This window comes from Xyrauchen texanus, chromosome 30 (assembly GCF_025860055.1).
Source record: "Xyrauchen texanus isolate HMW12.3.18 chromosome 30, RBS_HiC_50CHRs, whole genome shotgun sequence".
Classification (NCBI taxonomy): domain Eukaryota; kingdom Metazoa; phylum Chordata; class Actinopteri; order Cypriniformes; family Catostomidae; genus Xyrauchen; species Xyrauchen texanus.
Window position 1 is genome coordinate 41,427,438 of NC_068305.1, and position 22,270 is coordinate 41,449,707.

Sequence of the window (22,270 nt, forward strand, 5' to 3'; positions counted from 1 at the left end):
GACCAACATTAAAATACAGTTGTAGTAGGCCTAACTATTCAGCTACAGTTAATATTAATTTATATTGAACCTTTTCACAAAATTCGCTGCCCTCAAGTGTGCGTTTTTCAAGGCAACCGTTATAAAACGCGTCACTTTATTGTTTCCATGGTGACGCGTCATTGCTTGTCACGTGACCACAGCCACTGAATGACTGATGATCTGCTTTTATTTCCTTTTTTATTCAAAATATTCACAAATTTGTTAGCTATACTATAGCATTACCTTTATAAACATCACCTTTATAAACATCACGTTAGTTGAGCTCTATGCGCGATGGGCGCCACCTGATTATAACGGTTAGGAATATTATTGCCGCTTCCATAGACGTCAGTGTGTATTTTACAAACTCTAAATATATTGTTTTTTTTTAGTACTTATGTGAATATAAATGTCCGAAACCTAAAATAAACATTATGTGGATGAAAACACTGAATAGTTGTGAATGAAATGACTCCGCTGAGCGCGTACGTCTCTGCCTCAGCGCCAGCCAACGCGCGAAAGCACAGTTTGAATTTATCAGTTGGTCAAGTCATGCTCGAAATTCAGTGATTCCTCTTCGTACCACTCTTTGAGAACCACTGTTCTAGACTTTTCTCAAGACTATAAACTATCAGAACTATTTGTCCAACGAGTGACTCTCAGAAATTTTTTTAAAACGTTTATATACTTTAAATCTCTCCCTCTTTACCTCGGATCACATTTAATGCTTCTTTCCTTAAATATAAATGACATTATGAAGCTAAAATTAATTTTAGATGATGATCAAGTTCAGTTGGTGGTTGAAGTCGCTGGAGAAATATGCGGGTTGTCATGGCGATGCTTTAGATCAGATGTTTAAAATATTGAATATGAGGAATGTATCATGTATGTAACACTGGTATCACACGCATCAATGTTTCTTTAATATGTCACACATCAGAAACACATCCATGATGATCCTGATACTGACACTGGAAGTTTCTCCAATACTTGAACAGGATGATTCACTTCCGGGTCGTAACCGATGGCAACCTGCGATATTACAGTCCCATCAGAAGAGCAACTCCTCGTCTTCTGATTGCTTTTATTTGTTCATTAAAATGACTTTGTCTCAATAATCTCCCCATTTTACCCAAAACTTCAGAGGATCAAATTCGGGACATCTGGGAGGTGAATTAGTGATAAACACATTTCTGGATGGAAACGTCTTCAGGGCAGATTTCTGTTGCCATAAACCAAAACGTAGTGTTTTTTTAGGCATGACGTCATCACGCACGCCATTATTATCCATAAAAGGCCGTTTGAATGGAAACAGCCAGAAGACGGCAAATTTCGCGAACAACTTTTTAATATTTCTCACATTGTCAATCACAAAATAGCGTGAAGTGGATGAAACTAGGCTACTGTAATCTTTGAGTTAATGTTGGTTTCACACGATTTTGAAAAACGTTTCCAGCATTTTCTACCAAAGAATTGACTTAAAAATGTCATGTGGCCAATATGTAACCATTGAGTATATATGCATCATTGCTGTGATATAAGATGTTGGTTATATGTTCAGTGAGTATAGTCCTAGTGTAAATTATTGCTCTCTTCTGCTCAGGTATAATGGCTCCCTGCCAGGCGGAGACCGCGGTCGGAAGAGGAGCCGTTTTGCTCTTTACAGGAGGGCAAACGCGAACGGTGTCAAGCCGAGCACTGTGCACATCCTCAGCAACCCACACGACAGCAAGGTGTGTTTAATCAGTATCGCCGGTGCATTCAATGCCAGAAATGAAAGGAAATGCCTCGACTGTCATCGTTTAAGATCTCGAGGCCTTTCAGCATTACACATGGTTACGTGTGGCATTTGTAAATGACCTACATGACCTTTTGTTTCAGGCGGTGAACAGCAGGGGTCAGCACAGCATCTCCTTCACCCTCTCCAGGAATCAGACGGTGGTGGTGGAATACTGCCATGACAACCACACCGACATGTTCCAAGTCAGTCTGTAGAGGATCAGTCAAGAAGTCAACATGAAATTAAAACTGATTTATTTACTCTCTCAAAACGTTTTATTGGGTTTATGGTGCATGCACGTTATTCCAAAGTGAAGATCATGTTCGTCTTTTGTGACTCTCGTGAAAATGTGACACATTCGCCTATGAAACGACGTCACATTTTGGGTGAGTTCACCTACGAATGGCTATTTATGGCTATTTATAACTTTAATGCAATCAAGGTTGTGGCAGTAATAGTGCAACAGCGTCAAGTATTTTTCATAGGGATGTCCCGATCAGCTTTTTTGGCCCCCGATATGATATTTACATTTATGCATTTGGCAGACGCTTTTATCCAAAGTGACTTACAGTGCACTAATTACAGGGACAATCCCCCCGGAGCAACCTGGAGTTAAGTGCCTTACTCAAGGACACAATGGTGGTGACTGTGGGGATCAAACCAGCAACCTCCTGAGTACCAATGTATTATACAGAGCACTTATTACAGGGACAATCCCCCCGGAGCAACCTGGAGTTAAGTGTCTTACTCAAGGACACAATGGTGGTGACTGGGGATCAAACCAGCAACCTCCTGATTACCAATGTATTATACAGAGCACTTATTACAGGGACAATCCCCCCGGAGCAACCTGGAGTTAAGTGTCTTACTCAAGGACACAATGGTGGTGACTGTGGGGTTCGAACCAGCAACCTTCTGAGTACCAATGTATTATACAGAGCACTTATTACAGGGACAATCCCCCCGGAGCAACCTGGAGTTAAGTGTCTTACTCAAGGACACAATGGTGGTGACTGTGGGGATCAAACCAGCAACCTTCTGAGTACCAATGTATTAAAACTGCTCCAGTGAGACGTCATTAATATCTACGGTCTGTTTACTGTCTTAGAGTGGGCAAATTAATATTTAGAAACGTGTGATTCTTACACGTGTTTAAACACAAACCGGCATATTCATCTCGATTACATCATGTCGACCGATCGGGGATTTAAGAGGAATATCGGCCGATCGATCGGGACATCTCTAATTTTTCCTATAAGTCATTTTCCACCCTGTCTCTGACGCTCTGTCTGAAGCGCTCGGTTTTAAGCGCTCTGGCCCTTTAAGACTTCAATGTAAATGACCACTGCTTTGATTGGCTCACATCGTGCAGCCCTTCCATCACAGCCCTAATTGAAACGCAATTAGAAGGAAATGAACAAACTCCACAAGACCACAACATATATAAAACTAAATGTCAGGATTGACATATAATGCACGTCATCTGTATACATTGAACCGTTCACTCAAGCAGCACCATAAACCATGAAGCAGATATATTCGTGAATGATATTGTTTACTTGTGGTTTTGCGGTCCAATAGTGTTTTATATATATAAAAAATAGTGTTTATCCCCTTTTCTCCCAATGTTGGAACGCCCAGTTCCCACTACTTTGTAAGTCCTCATTGTGGCGCTGTGACTCGCCTCAATCCGGGTGGTGGAGGACACGTCTCAGTTGCCTCCGCGTCTGAGATGTCAATCTGCGCATCTTATCACGTGACTCGTTGTGCGTGACACCGCGGAGACTCACAGCATGTGGAGACTCATGCTACTCTCCATGATCCACACACAACTCACCACACACCCCATTGAGAGAACCACTTATCACCACCACGAGTAGGTTACCCCATGTGACTCTACCCTCCCTAGCAACTGGCCAATTTGTTACCCCATGTGACTCTAACCTCCCTAGCAACCGGGCCAATTTGGTTACCCCATGTGACTCTACCCTCCCTAACAACCGGGCCAATTTGGTTACCCCATGTGACTCTACCCTCCCTAGCAACCGGGCCAATTTGGTTACCACATGTGACTCTACCCTCCCTAGCAACCGGGTCAATTTGGTTACCCCATGTGACTCTACCCTCCCTAGCAACTGGGCCAATTTGGTTACCCCATGTGACTCTACCCTCCCTAGCAACCGGGCCAATTTGGTTACCCCATGTTAATCTACCCTCCCTAGCAACCGGGCCAATTTGGTTGCCCCATGTGACTCTACCCTCCCTAGCAACCGGGACAATTTGGTTACCCCATGTGACTCTACCCTCCCTAGCAACTGGGCCAATTTGGTTACCCCATGTGACTCTACCCTCCCTAGCAACCGGGCCAATTTGGTTACCCCATGTTAATCTACCCTCCCTAGCAACCGGGCCAATTTGGTTACCCCATGTGACTCTACCCTCCCTAGCAACCGGGCCAATTTGGTTACCCCATGTGACTCTACCCTCCCTAGCAACCGGGCCAATTTGGTTACCCCATGTGACTCTACCCTCCCTAGCAACCGGGACAATTTGGTTACCCCATGTGACTACCCTCCCTAGCAACCGGGCCAATTTGGTTACCCCATATGACTCTACCCTCCCTAGCAACCAGGCCAATTTGGTTACCCCATGTTACTCTACCCTCCCTAACAAATCGTGAGTCATGAGTTTGAATCCAGGGTGTGCTGAGTGACTCCAGTCAGGTCTCCTTAGCAACCAAATAGGCCCGGTTGCTAGGGAGGGTAGAGTCACATGGGGTAACCTCATCGTGGTCACTATAATGTGGTTCTCGCTCTCGGTGGGGCGTGTGGTGAGTTGTGTGTGGATGCTGTGGAGAATAGCGTGAAGCCTCCACATGCGCTACGTCTCCATGGTAACATGCTGGCGTTGGCGGTCTCAGACACTGAAGATTCATCCTCCGCCACCTGGTTTGAGTCACTACGCCAGCACGAGGACTTAAAAGCACATTGGGAATTGGGTATTCCAAATTGGGAAGAAAATCCTTTCGGATAAAAAAGTTAAAGTAAATGATTAATTTTGATCACAAATGGCAGGATGCACAAAAGAAAAAGTGAGTCTGTGAGATGCGCGTTAAACTCTTAAAGTGACAGTACCGTTGTAGCGCTGTTTATACAAACGATTGTTATAACTTGTACATTGTACAGACTGTTATGTTAACATACTGTTGTTGTGTCTCCAACTCATTTATCATCTACTTGGGTGAAATAAGGCTTGTTCCAGTTCTTCAATCCTTTATCTTCTGCAGATCGGCCGCTCCACAGAGAGTCCCATTGACTTTGTGGTGACTGACACACCTGGAGGTTCAAAGGAGAGCGAGGACTCCTCATCCGCCCCGAGCACCATCTCTCGCTTCGCCTGCAGGGTGGTGTGTGACCGGAACCCTCCTTACACTGCCCGTATATATGCTGCTGGATTTGACTCTTCCAAAAACATCTTCCTTGGGGTTGGTATTTATTCTGGAATATCGGGGAATAGTGCTTCTGCAGCATGTGAAGTATGTTGTAATAGAGCCGTGTTATCTGCCTAGATCTTCAGATTTTGGGGTGGTCATGGGATGGTCAGCTATTTGCTCAACTACCAACTAGTCATTGTTAATATTAAAAATATGACTTGGCGGTTCTTTTTAACACTTATGTTGTGTTCCGCTCATTTGATCCTTACAATTATTTATTTTGCTTCTGTGTGAACGTGCCTTAAGCATGCTGCAGTGAGGCATGAGGACTGCAGATGTGTCCAGGGCAATAAATTGCTATGTCCGTATCATCCAATGACAGCTGATCATCCTCGCAGTGGCAGACCATGTGTAACAACACCTGCACAGGATCAGTGCATCTGAAAATATCACACCTACGGGACAGGTACAGGATGGCAACAACAACTGTCCGAGTTACACGAGGAACACACAATCCCTCCATCAGTGCTCAGACTGTCCGCATAAGTTTGAGAGAGGCTGGACTGAGGTCTGTTGTAAGGCAGGTCCTTACCAGACATCACCGGCAACAACGTCGCCTACGGGCACAAACCCACCTTCACTGGACTAGGCCAGACAGGACTGGCAAACAGTGGTCTTCACTGACGAGTCGCAGTTTTGTCTCACCAGGGGTGATGGTCGGACTCATGTTTATCGGCCTCTAATCGCAGGGTTGGCGGTTCAAATCCCGGCCCACATGCCAAAGTGTCCTTGGGCAAGACACTGATCCCCAAGTTGCTCCCAGTGGCAGGCTAGCACCTTACATAGCAGCTCTGCCACCATTGGTGTGTGTGTGTGTTTGAATGTGAATATGTGTGTGTGAATGGGTTTGGGACAGACGCGGTGTCAGCCAATTTTGCCGGGGCTTCAGCCCCGAATGTTTTGAGTGTAGCCCGAATGTATTAACAAATATGAAACCGGACAAAAGCCTATGTAAACCCCCAAAATCATAAGTTGCCTTATTTCATTGTGCTTTGGCTTTGCACTACTGCATACAGCCTGTAACAATAGACATAGGCATAATCTAGCCTATAGAATAAGTTCCTTTGCTGTCGGTAGCCTATGGGCGACTCCGTTTCTTCCTCTCTGTTGAATATGCAGCAGGTAGGGGAGGAGCTAGCACAGTCGTTGACATCAACTAACGTTACTTAGTGGCGAGTTAACAGCAGTTAGCAGGAAAGACGGCAAAAATTAAGCAAATGAGGCTTTGGGGATTTTTCCGAAAGAAGTCAGTGGGTAAGAATTCACATTTGTTTTTGTCCTTAAAGTCTGAAGATCATCATCTGACTGGCTTTCACCCACAGTAGGCTAAACCTCACTCTCCTGACCTCAAGAGGTGCACTAGCGATTGATAGTACAGGCTGTAGCCTCTAGCCTCCTTGTTAGCGCACCCACCTCTCACGCCGGAGACCGCGGTTCGGGCCCCGTTCGGAGCGTACTTTTCTTGTTTATCAGGTGTTGTTTTTGCTAAGGATAACCAATAAGCATTAGAATAAAATGTATGTGTGACTTGTTTTGTGATATTAGTTTGTAGGAAATATACACTTTGATTTGATTAAATGGTTTTGTAGAGTGTAGCAAAGATGAGCAACAGACTGAGGAGCAGCTGTGCCAGAATCAGGCATGGAAACTGGGAACAATTAATCAGTCACTTTACTTTAGAGAAAGTTAAAAGTGAAACATTGTTTATCTCAATGATCCTAATGAAAGGATTTTGACAGATGAATTATTCTCATAGAGATGATGAGAATTATATACAGTTCGATGCCATAGTGTGTCAATGAACTAAAGTCATTCATGTATTGCTTTAACTTAGGATCTTATACATCATTTTGACTATGTCAAAAAATATAAATTATTTATATTCAATATTTTTTTTACCTCACTTTACTCACTATAATATAACTCTTTTGTGATGACTTTGTTAATGTACATGATAGATCTTAGGGCAATCCCTCTGATCTGCTCTTCCCAATACATTTTCTTCAATGGTATTGGTCTACAATTTGACATATGTAGCACTTGATGAATTAGTTGTTTGAAGCTGATTTGCAATAAGTTATGTGCTGTATCTGTTGCATCACAGATGATTCAGGGAGGAGAGAGGATGTTGAGGATAGTACTAGAGTGGAAGATTTAGGAACTGTAGAAACAGGCCCAGCCAGAGCAAAACTCAAAGAATACCCTCTCACCAGATTTGGACTACAGAGAAGTGGTTGCTAGTGTGAAAATAAAATTGTTTGGGCTAAGCCCCGGATGTCCTTCAATGCTGGAAACGCCTCTGGGACACAGTGTGAAGCGCTTTGTAACCTCTAAGGTTAAAAAAAGCGCTATATAAGTGCAGACCATTTACCATTTTTTCAGCTTCTCGCATCACAAGTGTTTATTAGCATCGTGAGTTCAACATTTGTTCCGTTCTGTTGTGCTCTGTCCAGCTGTTTATGAGTCTGTGTGAACGCACCCCGTAAGAACCCATCGGGCTTTTTGAAAATATCTAATGTTGCACATCTCTCCTATAGGAAAAGGCAACTAAATGGAAGAATCCAGATGGTCACATGGATGGACTCACCACCAATGGGGTGCTGGTGATGCATCCTCAGGGCTTTCCAGAAGAACCGAAGCAGGGACTGTGGCGAGAGATCTCGGTGTGCGGGGATGTCTACGCTCTCAGAGAAACCAGATCCGGTCCTATCAGAGGACAACTGGTAAATACATTATCTAACGTCTGTGCCACTTGATGCATCCAGATGCTGCCATGGCGGCCATGTTTCTATTAAGCAGAAAGTCTTGATTTCGTTAAGTGAAAGGGCAAATTGTTGATAATTCTCTCATCATTTCCTCACCCTCATGCCATCCCAGATGTGCATGACTTTTATTCTTCTGCAGAACACAAATGAAGACTTTAAGAAGAATATCTCAGCTCTATATGTCCATACAATGCAAGCGAATGGTGACCAGAACTTTGAAGCTGGTCCAGTTGGTTTTTGTTGAGGATTGACCAAAATGTAACTCCTTTTCATTATAAATTTCGACAGCGGTTCTCCCATGATTGGGTCACTTTAGAAGACATGGATTAAACCACTGGAGTCGTGGATTACCTTTATGCTGACTTCAAAGTTCTGCTCACCATTCACTTGCATTGTATGGACCTACAGGGCGGAGATACTCTTCTTAAAGTCTTCATTTGTGTTCTGCAGAAGAATAAAAGTCATGCACATCTGGGGTGGCATGAACTATCCCTTTAAGTGTCCGGCTGATGAGCACAATTGCTCAAGATTAGCATAAATTATGAGGAACATCGTAGCATTGTTTTCCGTACAACGAAAGCAAATGGGAACCAAAATCTCCAGGTGTTAAAAAGTAACCATAAAAGTAGTCCATACTCTGTCACCGCTAGGTGGCACCAGCCCTGGCATGCAGATAGTGGTTAACAGTTCTTCTGTCCTCACAGGCCCAAGGCGAGAGCAGCGCGCTTCAGGACGGCTCCCTCGTGGACCTCTGTGGTGCCACTCTCCTGTGGCGCACCGCTGAAGGTTTGCACAAAGCGCCGACTCTACGTCACCTTGACGCCCTGCGTCTGGAGCTGAACGCCGCTCGGCCTCAGTGTCCCGTGGGTCTGAGCACGCTGGCCTTCCCCAGCCTTCCCCGAAGCCACAGTCTGGAGGAACGTCAACCCTGGGCGTACCTCGCCTGCGGCCACGTCCACGGCCGGCACGACTGGGGCCAGCGGCCGGAGCGCCACCGCGAGCGAGAGGAGGGGGAGTGCGGAGGCACCGGGGGACGACGGGAGTGCCCTCTCTGTCGGACGGTTGGGCCTTATGTTCCCCTGTGGCTGGGGTGCGAGCCGGCCTTCTACGTGGACGCGGGCGCCCCCACTCACGCCTTTGTGCCCTGCGGCCACGTGTGCTCGGAGAAGACGGGCAGGTATTGGGTGGACACTCCGCTGCCTCACGGGACCCACGCCTTCCGACCCACATGCCCCTTCTGTTCGGCCCCGCTGTCGGGCAGCCACGGGTACACGCGGCTCATCTTCCAGGGTCCTATCGATTGATGAGGTGGCCAAAGGAGGGGGAGGAATCTCCGTCGCTAAAATACTTCTGCACAATTAGTTCCTTCAAGTCACGTTGAACTGTTTGTATTTATGAGATGAGCGCACCTGAATGCCACCACGATGTCATAAGTCCAGACTTTGAGTTGTGGGCATGTCAAAGAATCATGACAAGAAGTTGTTTTGACAAAATTTAGTGCAATTTCATGCATAATTACAATATCAGAACTCCAAATGACTTGAAGGCATCATTAGATTTCACACAGCCTTACCTTTTTGCTTAAAGGGACAGTACACCCAAAAATGAAAATTCTGTCATCATTTACTCACCCTCATGCCATCCCAGATGTGTGACTTCCTTTCTTCTTTAGAACACAAATTAAGATTTTTGGAAGAATATCTCCGCTCTGTTGGTCCATACAATGAAAGTGAATGGTGACCAGAACTTTGAAGCTACAAAAAGCACATAAAGGCAGCATAAAAGTAATCCATAAGACCCCCAACAACTTTTGGGACACCAAACTAGATTGCGCAGCCTTAAAGCCCAGGGCACCACCGGGCAGTCAAGGGCACTGGCCCCATTGGCCCGGTTGATAATCGGTCCATGACTGGTTTAGTCCGTGTATTCTGAAGAGATATGAGTGATGTGAGGGTGAGAAACAGATCAATATTTAAGTCCATTTTAACCGTAAATGTTCCTCCCTGCCCAGTAGGTGGCGATATGCATGAAGAATGTGAATCACCAAAAACAAAAAATGTAAAGGTGAAAGTGAAAGTGGAGATTTACGTTAAAAACAGATTTAAATATAAAACTGTTTCTCACCCACGTGTATCATATCGCTTCTGAAGACATGGATTAATCCATTGGAGTCTTATGTATTACTCTTACACTGTTTATGTGCATTTTGGGGCTTAAAAATGTTGCCTCCCGTTCACTTACATTGTAAGGCCCAACAGAGGGAAGTCATACACATCTAGGATGGCATGAGGGTGAGTAAATGATGAGAGAAATGTCATTTGTGGGTGAACTGTCCCTTTAAAGGTGCTATATGTCATATATTTACTGTACTAAATCATAAAACGACCATTCTACGTTGAAGTTTCCATTCCGGGTCGGAGTTTATGTTTTGGCCTGTGATCCCGCCCACTGCCCACTCACCAATAGTATTTCGACACCGACGGGTTGCCAGATTGCAACACGTTTGCAGGCAAACATCACGGCGCGCCGCAGCCATGGAAGCCAGCAAACGAACTGGATCAGAGATAACAGATTCCACCCGACCTAAAAAGCCTCGCCATCCGTTTAAAAGCCACCATGACCAGAGGCGTAGAAGATGGCGACAGCTTAAAGCCCAGAGATCCTTTAAAACGGATGCCGAGTTGGCTAACTTGCGTGGCAACCCGCATGAGCTTCGAGTCTGGGGTGGGGCAGACATCTGCAGCGCCCATTTGAAACGCTTGCGGTCAATCTTAAACATAAAGCACCTTTAAGTCCTATAGTAGTGGTCACGACCGCTAAATGTCCATGCCATCTTGTATTGATATTTACGGTGAGACTGCAGGATATTTAGGTTAAAATTCTGTAATGGGAAAACCACCATGAAGTGGCGAAATTGGACTAAATTCCCCCCCAGAATATTCCGAGATTCCCATCTCCTTTCCGCCACCTCAGTACATGACCTGAGACCGTACCAATCTCACAGCACACACACTAGAAAGTACAGAATCCTGTCGAACACTTCAGCAATAAACCCGGTAGAATCAACTGGAGAGATGCAAACGGTTCGAGCCACGTGCTTCCCTTAACCTGCGCTCAAACATGGCTGAACCTGGTCAGGGGCTTTGCCAGGTCACGAGACATTTAGCCCTTGTGATTATTGATTTGTATTGTTCTTTTTAGATTCTTCTGATTGTTTTAGCATTTAAATGACAGTCGTAGTCGTTTTGAAACCGTCAAGATGTCATATTTTTCTACATGACCGTGTTACTAAACTTTTGATTGTCAGATTGTTTTCTATACGAGTGTTTGACATATAGCAGTATATATAGATTATATATAAATATATTATTTTATGTATACGATATGATTTGAGTCCAGGAGAGTTTACTGTAGACAGAATGCCCACTGTGCCAACTACCAAGACAACATCTGATCGCGGACACTCGATCTAATGACCAGTGTGATGAATGTACAGTCCCATAGTTGCCGTCTGAAATCTCTCTGGTGCTATTGTTGATTTGCAACGATTCACTTATTTTAAGCTGAACTTCACGGCACTTGTTTCACTTAAAGGCGAACTCTTTATACTAACTTTCATCAGTAACACAGTTTTATGTAACACTCAAAATATATGATTTTATGGTGTTTCTAACCTCATCTGAATGTACACAATCGGTTACGCATGATATAAGTGGTGCTGCACGCTAAAGCCAGGGACGGATTATGACTTGCAAACGCCCTGTGGCCCAATTATCTCCAAGGGTCCCTCTGCACCCAAAAGTTGTTGGGTGGGCATCGATGTTCATGCCCAAAATTGTTGGGTGGGCATCGATGTTCATGCCCAAAAGTTGTTGGGTGGGGGGGGGTCGTTGTTCATGCCCAAAAGTTGTTGGGTGGGGATCGTTGTTCATGCCCAAAAGTTATTCAGTGGGGGGGGGTCGTTGTTCAGGCACAAAAGTTCTTCAGGGGGTTGTTCAGGCACAAAAGGGTTTTCAAGCGGGGGGTGGGGGGGTCATCAAACTAGGTCATGCAGCCTTAAAGCCCAGGGCACCACCGGGCAGTCAAGGGCCCCCTGATAGTCAAGGGCCCCTAGGCACTGGCCCCATTGGCCCGGTTGATAATCCGTCCCTGGCTTATTGATGAAAGTGACTAGAAAGTGTTACCAAGAATGACACAAACTTGTATCTCGCCTGCACCCCTTGCACTGTGCATCTCTGAGCATTATAAGCTAAGCACTTCACAAAGCTTTGCATTGCAGGGTTTAGATATAGAAAAGCTCTACTTTACCTCACAAGCTATAGAAGAGACCTCAGTTTCAGACCCTATTTTTTTATTGACGAAAGGAACGATCCAAACCGCAGATTATTTCTCACCTCTTCTGAAGTTCGCAGTGTTTCCCTTGACGTGATCAGATGCAATGCTTGGTTTAGCGAGAGCTCGATTGTGCCATTCAAGTCAATTTCCTTCAAAATCCTGACATCTGAAAACGTTACTTGAGTAGTTCTCTGAGACTTAAAAGCAGGTCATTAAAAGTCTGCGTGTTTTAATTATATATAAACACACGTTTAAAGAAAGTCTATGCTTCAAGTGGACGTTTCGTGACGTCTCGTTGTGTTCAGAGATGGACCGTTTTTACGTCTTCCAACACACCTCCAATGCTGTTCACACTCTTCTCGACCCCTGCAGACTGGCATCGGGTCGCCTCAGGTTTACACTAGTCGAAGTTTACAAATGTTCTAGGGTCTGTGTCCATTGTTAGCAGCGTGTCGCTCGTGTGCCTGTATCTCTCTCTGTTCACTAATGGTCGACTGATATGGCATTGCTAACAGCTGATACCGAAAATCACTCGACTTATTTTACACAATATTTACTCTAAAACCACAAAACAAGCTGTAAGTATAATCCAGAAAAAGTCGGGACAGTATGTAGAATTTTAACAAAAACTAAAATGAGTGATTTGTACATTTATATTCACCCTGTGCTATATTGAAAGCACCACAATTACATATTGCAGTATGTGGTTAAGTGTATGACGTTGTCCTGCTGGAAAAGGACGCTCGTCCTGGATGGCAGCATGTGTCGCTCCAAAATGTTCTTTATGCATTAATGGTGCCCTCACAGAAGGGCGCTGACACACCCCTGGCCCATACAGACACTGGCTTTTGGACCTGACCGTAATAACGGCTTGGATGGGCCATTTCCTCTTTGGCTCGGATAACATGACTTGAAATGAGGACTCATCGGACCAAAACACACAGTTCCACTGTTCTACTTTCCATCTCAGATAAGAGCGAGACCAGATAAGTCGGCAGCACTTCTGGACAGTGATGATGTACGGCTTCTCCTTTACATGTAAAGTCTGAACTAGCATCTGTGGATGTAGCGGCGAGTGCTGTTGACTAACAAAGGTTTACTAAAGTTGAGAGCGAGTCCAGAGAAGTCAGCAGTGCTTCTGGACAGTGATGATGTACGGCTTCTCCTTTACATGTAAAGTCTGAACTAGCATCTGTAGATGTAGCGGCGAGTGCTGTTGACTAACAAAGGTTTACTAAAGTTGAGAGCGAGTCCAGAGAAGCCGTTATGCCTTTTTAGTCAGTGCTTTCAATATAGCACAGCGTGAATAAAATTTACAAATCACTCCTTTTCATTTTTATTAGCATTTTCCATACTGTCCCAATGTTTTGGAATTGAGGCTGTACCTTTTGTAACTGAAACTAGGTGGAATGACCACTTCTACTAATCGGCCAACTGGATGCAGTCATCTCAAATAATCGCCCTGTCCGATATAGCGGTCCGTCACTATTATGCACGGCCCGGACGAAAGGGTTTTTCTGTCTCGGAGGTCAACGGGAAAGGCGTGTCCATTGCAAATCCAAGAGGCACGACCTTTCGCTAGAAGTTCAGTCTTGTGTCCGCTTTTAAATATCGACTTTTTGAGTGATCTTGACTAGACCTGAGAACTACTGACTGTTGTGTACAAGCTGAGGGACTGTAATTGCTTTAGGACTTTTGTATAATGTTCTGGATGTAAGGTCCCACACTGGATGGAATCAAAATCTGAAAACTGTTGAGTGGATTATTGTGGATGATGGAAATGTGATTGATCGGCTGTCGAGTGTTGTCAATTTATTTGTTCCATTTGAATGAGATGTGAACATATTGCACCTTGTGTTTGACCCATTTAATAAAGCACCGATCTCAGACAAGAATCATGACCTTTGAACTCACCACTGCCACATTGCACTCAAACCTGTACTGTACGAGCGGCTGACGGATCCAAACATGATGTTTAAACCCAAGGTGCACTGACAATCACAAATCATCACATGAATAAAAGTGATCTTTTCAAAATGCACACAGGAGTGAGTGTTTTCACTGCACAAGTTGCCACAAATATCCAATTAGGATCTGTGTAAATTTCAAGGCAATGAAACCTTGATGGCATCAATATTGGGGACTGTGTGTGATTGCACGTGTTGACCAATAGAGAGCACTGTCCACATACTATTGGTTCAATGTTGACCATTATTTCTGTCCACCTTTGGATGCTAAAGCAGGAAGTTAAAACACTTTAAATAGTTTTTAAAGGCTGATAAGTGTGTGTAAGTGGGTGTGTGTGTAAGTGTGTGTATATATAAGTGTGTGTGTGTGTGTGTGTGTGTATATATTTACATTTATGCATTTGGCAGACGCTTTTATCCAAAGTGACTTACAGTGCACTTATTACAGGGACAATCCTCCCGGAGCAACCTGGAGTTAAGTGCCTTACTCAAGGACACAATGGTGGTGACTGTGGGGATCAAACCAGCAACCTTCTGAGTACCAATGTATTATACAGAGCACTTATTACAGGGACAATCCCCCCGGAGCAACCTGGAGTTAAGTGTCTTACTCAAGGACACAATGGTGGTGACTGTGGGGATCAAACCAGCAACCTTCTGAGTACCAATGTATTATACAGAGCACTTATTACAGGGACAATCCCCCCGGAACAACCTGGAGTTAAGTGTCTTACTCAAGGACACAATGGTGGTGACTGTGGGATCAAACCAGCAACCTTCTGTTAATTATCATAATTCCAGTTTATAACCTGCTGGGTTTTCGAAACAGCAACTTCATTGGGATATAATTTATACTTTATGGAAACGGTAACATTTCAGTTTCTAAACATTTATTGAATCAACAGAAACAACTGAGGTGCAAAGATTTGGGCACCTCAATGGAATTATCACATCAGTATTTAGTGGAGCCTCCTTTTGCTGAAATAACAGCCTGGAGTCGCTTCTTATAGCCACTGATAAGCCCCTAATTTTGATCTAACATTTAATCATTTTAAAAAAAAATTACAATTGCATTTACATTTATTCATCTGGCAGACACTTTTATCCATAGCGACTTACAAAGAGAATACTAATACAACTTTCATCTTAAGAGACAGTAGCATAAGAAGTGTTGCGTTACAACGTTTCAATTGCATCAGAAGAATGTTATCGAAGACAGATTAGAGTGCACCAACTTTTTATATATATATATATATATATATATATATATATATAGTGCACGCCGGCGCCAAATCAGCTGATCAGCAGTAAGGTCACTGTGGTGTCGTTGGCTGGAAGACGAGTAGAGCTGCATGTCATTGGCGTAACAGTGGTAAGAGAACCCATGTGCCTGTATGATGGGTCCCAGTGATGTTGTGTATATAGAGAAGAGAAGTGGCCCAAACACGGAGCCCTGCGGTACCCCAGTAAGTAGCTGATGTGACTTGGACACCTCTCCAGGCTACATTGAAGGACCTACCTGAGAGATGGGACTTAAATCAATCAAGCACAGTTCCTGTGATGCCCAGCGAAGAGAGGGTGAAGGATCTGATGGTTGACCGTGTCAGAAGCTGTTGAAAGGTCCAGCAGAATCAGGACGGATGATCAGGATCCAGCTCTCGCCCGTCGCAGCGACTCCGCGACAGACATCAGGACAGTCTCGGTGGAATGTAGAGATGATCAAACGTTTTTCAATAACTGTTTAATAAGTGAAATGATAGTTTAAGGGTGAAATGCCCAACATAAAACACATTGTTTTTCCTGAGTAGGCGAATAGACCTGATGTGAATGATGTTCAGATCAGCTGATCCAATCACAGTGGAGTGCATCTTGTGGTCTCAAAATGACTTGCCTAATTTGACCAATTTTCACTCTAACTATTGCCCCATTATCTACATGATATCACTTTAAACCCCGGGTGTGGGGTATAATGCCCCATTGCCACCTTTAAAAATTTTTTAGTAATTTTTATATCTAATAATGTTTTTCCTGATCATATCTACCAATTATTAATTAGTTTTGCATGATTTTAACCCTTTAAATGCCAGTTTGTTTATATGATGCCACTGATGTTTTATAAAAAAAAGAAATATATAATTATTCTCCATATACTAAAGGCTAAAGGGAGAAGTTTGTTTTGGATTATCGCAGTCTGGCATATGCAATGATTATCAACAACATTGATTTTGATGCATTAGTATTTTTTGTGCAGTGCAGATTAAAAATGCGACTCGCGCTCAGGACCTTCGAGGACAAAAATGTCCGCGTCACGACACCGCTATAAAAATATTAGATATTTATATTATATTCCACTTTCACTGACTTCCTAATCATAACTACCAGATATTCATTCCTTTTTGGGATTTTAACCCTTTAAATGCCAGTTTGTTTACATAATGCAACTGTTATTTTTTTACACACAAACATAAACAAACCCACACAAATGTCTCAACACACACATATAAAACACACTCTGACATCCATACAACACACACACACAATTTTATCTGCATAATTTATTAAATTGTCCTGCAGATCTCTATAATACAGTAAACAGAGAATTGGGGAAAAGCTTGTATTTTCTCCATAGGATAAACATGAGAAAAATGGCGCCATCTGGTGGAAAATATAACAAATTAACATTTTGAAACCAGAGCTCCAGAATAAAAGCATAATATCATACAATTCATGATTTTATGTTTTAACAGCACTGGGATCAAATATTGCAGATTAAATAGGTTTCAATGTGGACATTTGTGTCCTGAAGGTCCTGAGTGTGACAGGAGTGGTGGTGGCGTAGTGGGCTAAAGCACATAACTGGTAATCTGGTAATCAGAAGGTTGCTGGTTTGATCCCCACAGTCACCACCATTGTGTCCTTGAGTAAGACACTTAACTCCAGGTTGTTCCGGGGGGATTGTCCCTGTAATAAGTGCTCTGTATAATACATTGGTACTCAGAAGGTTGCTGGTTTGATCCCCACAGTCACCACCATTGTGTCCTTGAGTAAGGCACTTAACTCCAGGTTGTTCCGGAGGGATTGTCCCTGTAATAAGTGCGCTGTATAATACATTGGTACTCAGAAGGTTGCTGGTTCGATCCCCACAGTCACCACCATTGTGTCCTTGAGTAAGACACTTAACTCCAGGTTGCTCCGGGGGGATTGTCCCTGTAATAAGTGCACTGTAAGTCACTTTGGATAAAAGCATCGGCCAAATGCAGAAATGTAAATGTGTGACTATTTAGTGTACACAGTGTGTTATAGATGTATTATAGGAACTGAGGTTGAAATATCAAAATGACCCCCAAAATACACACCTTTGTCTAAACTTATGCCGTTTGCATTAACAGTCAAAATGATTGAAAAGACAAAAATGAAAATGAAATCCTTTGATGGGAGAGGGGGGTACAAACTTACTGTATATGTAGTCATTTTATGCATGTAATCGGGGGAAATCATAATTCTGATCACTTAGTAAAAGTTACACACAATCTACTATTAAGGGGTTTAGGGGTTGTTTAAATATGCATATTATAATCCATCTATGCACACCAGCTCACCAGTATGCATCAAAACATCATATTCATTTCATAATTCTCACCTGTAATCCCATTTATTATCATCACCTGAGTGTCCACCAATCAGAATATCACATAGAGCAGCACTGTTGGAGGAGAGAGAACAATTACAACCACCTAATGTCTTCAAGAGGACAAACTCTCAAATGACAGAGATATTGGCAGCAGAACGGCAGATTTGCATTTCATTTACATGCCTGCCCGTATCGTCCAATCGGAATTGAAGCTTGAGCTTTGGGAAGAGGAATAAAGAGCGTGAATGCCATCGGTGCCTCCATCCTGGATCGTAATACCCATCTGCTCGCGCTGTCATAGTGGCCATTCTCTTTCCATTCTTCTGTTTCCAGCACGACTTCAGAGCAGATCTGTTCAGAGCAGCCCGGATATTCACATTCACATTTAGGGGCATGAATAGAGATCTGACTGAGATGCATTTGATATATGATGCATAGAAACAGATGTTTAACATGTTGTTCTGAAGAAAGATAACCATGAATGATGATGGAAGACAAGATATTAAAAACAGAGAAATGCATTATTTTGTCGATTGGGGGCAAAATGAGAATTTTCAACTCTGATTTTGGAGTAAAACGACATATTGACAGGTCAAACTCTTGATCTTTCAGTTATTAGGGACACTTCTAGCTTCAACATGATTTGTACTTCAGACTTCTGTGTCGTTGGAGAGTAAAAACTCGCTTCATACCATGTGACCCACATTTGTAACCATGTGACCAACCATTGAAAATGGTTAAAATGGAAGAATTGGAGCCACATTGAGAGCCCCATATCTCTGGGGTTTAATCATATAGGGCCTTAAAAATGAAGATGCAAAATAAAAAGTTTGTATTGAACCAGAATATTAAAGCATATTAAGACATCTTTTACATTTCTGGAGTTATAGGCACTCCATCTTTGGGAACACCTAAAAAAAAAGTTGTTTTTCCCATTTTTGGGCTCACGCCATTAGGATATAATGCAACGAGGTGCTGAAGTCAGCTGATTTTAGTATCAGACCTCATGATTGGGGGTTCTGGGTATCTCAGCGAGTACTGACACTGACTATCACACCTGGAGACGTGAGTTTGAATCCAGGGCGTGCTGAGTGACTCCAGTCAGGTCTCCTTAGCAACCAAATTAGCCCGGTTGCTAGGGAGGGTAGAGTCACATGGGGTAACCAAATTGACCTGGTTGCTAGGGAACGTAGAGTCACATGGGGTAACCAAATTGGCCCAGTTGCTAGGGAAGGTAGAGTCACATGGGGTAACCAAATTGGCCCAGTTGCTAGGGAAGGTAGAGTCACATGGGGTAACCAAATTGTCCCGGTTGCTAGGGAGGGTAGAGTCACATGGGGTACCCAAATTGGCCCAGTTGCTAGGGAAGGTAGAGTCACATGGGGTAACCAAATTGTCCCGGTTGCTAGGGAGGTTAGAGTCACATGGGGTAACCAAATTGGCCCGGTTGCTAGGGCAGGTAGAGTCACATGTGGTAAACAAATTGGCCCGGTTGCTAGGGAAAGGAGAGTCACATGGGGTAACCAAATTGGCCCAGTTGCTAGGGAAGGTAGAGTCACATGGGGTAACCAAATTGTCCCGGTTGCTAGGGAAGGTAGAGTCACATGGGGTAACCAAATTGGCCCGGTTGCTAGGGAGGTTAGAGTCACATGGGGTAACCAAATTGGCCCGGTTGCTAGGGCAGGTAGAGTCACATGTGGTAACCAAATTGGCCTGGTTGCTAGGGAAGGTAGAGTCACATGGGGTAAACAAATTGGCCCGGTTGCTAGGGAAGGTAGAGTCACATGGGGTAACCAAATTGGCCCGGTTGCTAGGGAGGGTAGAGTCACATGGGGTAACCAAATTGGCCCGGTTGCCAGGGAAGGTAGAGTCACATGGGGTAACCAAATTGGCCCGGTTGCTAGGCAAGGTAGAGTCACATGGGGTAACCTCCTCGTGGTCGCTATAATGTGGTTCTCGCTCTCGGTGGGGCGTGTGGTGAGTTGTGCGTGGATGTGCTACATCTCCACGGTAACGCGTTCAACAAGTCATGTGATATGATGCGCGGATTGACGGTCTCAGATGCGGAGGCAACTGATATTCGTCCTCCGCCACCCGGATTGAGGCGAGTCACTACGCCACCACGAGGACTTAGAGCACATTGGGAATTGGGCATTCCAAATTGGGGAGAAAAGGGGTAAATTACTGAGTAAATAATAGATTACTCAGCAATTATTCAGCCATGCCATTTAATAGTTAGTCTTTCATCACCACTTATGTTTATCTTTCAAATTGTGAGTCAGGGACATCTGAATTAGTTCACACAGAATGGCCCAAAAGTTACAACTTATTTTCAGTGTGCTGTTAATTATATCAATAGTAAGACATGGGGGCAACACGTAGCACACAAATGTGGGGTGGGGTGTGTGGGGGGTGACCCAGGTACTGTCTGTACATGACATCTTGTTCAAGATTCGTTATTTAAAGCTTTCACTAATTAATCAGCTACTGTGAGACGTGCTTTGTGATAATGAGGTCAGAATAATTCACTGCCATCTGTAATGCTCACCCTTGACCCTGTTGCTGTAGTTGTTTTAGGGTCATTCAAACCATTCTTCAAATTTTTCCCTTCTATCAACCCCCCCATAATACATCATTTATCTCTCATTCGTTGCATCATGAGTGTTTTGTTTCTGAAAGTAGGGCACTAGTAAGGGTCACCAATGCATCCACCCCCCCCACCACCCACACCCACCCAAACACACCAAACAAAACAAAATCCAGATACACACACACACACACACACACATTTTAGCACGGACACAAGAGCGTCTACCTCAAATTGTGCCAATCTGTGCATGTGTTTCATGACTTTCACTGTTTCACTTTGAAGGACAATGTCATGACAACAGGGTTTTCAATTCACCCTGAAAAGACAAAAAAAAATAAGACATTATTTTAATGCGTAAATTAATGAAACCTACTTATAGCACTATTTATAATTTTTTTTAATTCTCCCCAATTTGAAACGCCCAATTCCCAATGCGCTCTAAGTCCTCGTGGTGGCGTAGTGACTCGCCTCAATCCGGGTGGTGGAGGACGAATCTCAGTTGCCTCAGCGTCTATCTGCACATCTTATCACGTGACTCGTTGAGCACGTTACGTGGAGATGTTGCGCTTGTGGTGGCTTCACGCTATTCGCCGCGGCATCCACGCACAACACGCCACACGCCCCACCGAGAGCAAGAACCACAATATAGTGACCACGAGGAGGTTACCCCATGTGACTCTACCCTCCCTAGCAACCGGGCCTATTTGGTTGCTAAGGAGACCTGCTGGAGTCACTCACCACACCCTGGATTCAAACTCAAGACTCCAGATGTGATAGTCAGCATCAATACTCGCTGAGATACCCAGAACCCCTTTATCTGCTTGATACTTGGAAACAGTTTAATGTTTCTTCTAAACACCCCATAATAGTCATATTGTATTCTAGGGCAGCTTGTGTTTAGGCTTTGCTTTTTGTTCTTTATGGCATACTTACAGTTGTGTACTTCCATTGTGACGCATGTAATCCATGTGCACCCTAATCCCAGAGCAGGTGGTCAGGCGTGTGGTTCGCTCTGTTCCTTTTGCCCGCTGGAAACAGGGGCCTGCAACACCAACCAAAATATACGCATACACACGCTCGTCGCATTGAACACACTTGCACACACATTATCTTCACACAATGAGGCCTTCATAGTATCATCAGCATCATTGCAAGAGCAGACGGGATGCTGACGTACACGTGCCAGCATTCATAGACCGGGCATCCAAACACACACACACACAGACGGGTGGTCCTTCGCCATAAACAGGTGGGCCTGGAAAAGTGGGGTGGAAAATAGGGTGCAAAGGGGCATCTGTTGACCAAAAAACAATCCCAGACTCCACTTGTATTCGACCTCTCCATCTGCCTGTGTGTGTGTGTGTGTTTGTGTGTGTGTGTGTGTGTGAGAGCATATATTTATCACTTTGTGGGGACCAAATGTCCCCATAAGGATAGTAAAACCCAACATTTTTGACCTTGTGGGGGACATTTTGTCGGTCCCCATGAGGAAAACAGCTTATAAATTATACTAAATTATGTTTCATTGACAATGTAAAAATGCAGAATGTTTTCTGTGAGGGTTGGGTTTAGGGGTTGTGTTGGGTTTAGGGGTTGTGTTGGGTTTAGGGGATGTGTTGGGTTTAGGGGATGTGTTGGGTTTAGGGGATGTGTTGGGTTTAGGGGTTGTGTTGGGTTAAGGGGATGTG

The 22,270-nt window shown here is 44.0% G+C and overlaps 1 protein-coding gene and 1 long non-coding RNA gene across 2 annotated transcripts in view; one reads left to right on the forward strand and one right to left on the reverse strand.

The window, feature by feature from the left end:
* Positions 1–11,954, forward strand: part of LOC127623612 (E3 ubiquitin-protein ligase pellino homolog 2) — an 18,377-nt gene extending 6,423 nt beyond the window's left edge. The window contains exons 2-6 of the mRNA XM_052098020.1: positions 1,625–1,754; positions 1,903–2,004; positions 5,088–5,285; positions 7,832–8,017; positions 8,764–11,954. Of these exons, the coding sequence (XP_051953980.1) occupies positions 1,625–1,754; positions 1,903–2,004; positions 5,088–5,285; positions 7,832–8,017; positions 8,764–9,363 (1,216 nt within the window). The 3' untranslated portion in view covers positions 9,364–11,954. The remainder of the gene's footprint in view (positions 1–1,624; positions 1,755–1,902; positions 2,005–5,087; positions 5,286–7,831; positions 8,018–8,763) is intronic.
* Positions 1–15,081, reverse strand: part of LOC127623651 (uncharacterized) — a 119,100-nt gene extending 104,019 nt beyond the window's left edge. Inside the window, exons 1-2 of the long non-coding RNA XR_007968082.1 lie at positions 14,831–15,081; positions 2,408–2,530 (exon numbers count right to left, since the gene is read on the reverse strand). This is a non-coding gene — a long non-coding RNA (uncharacterized LOC127623651). The remainder of the gene's footprint in view (positions 1–2,407; positions 2,531–14,830) is intronic.
* Positions 15,082–22,270: the final 7,189 nt, after the last annotated feature.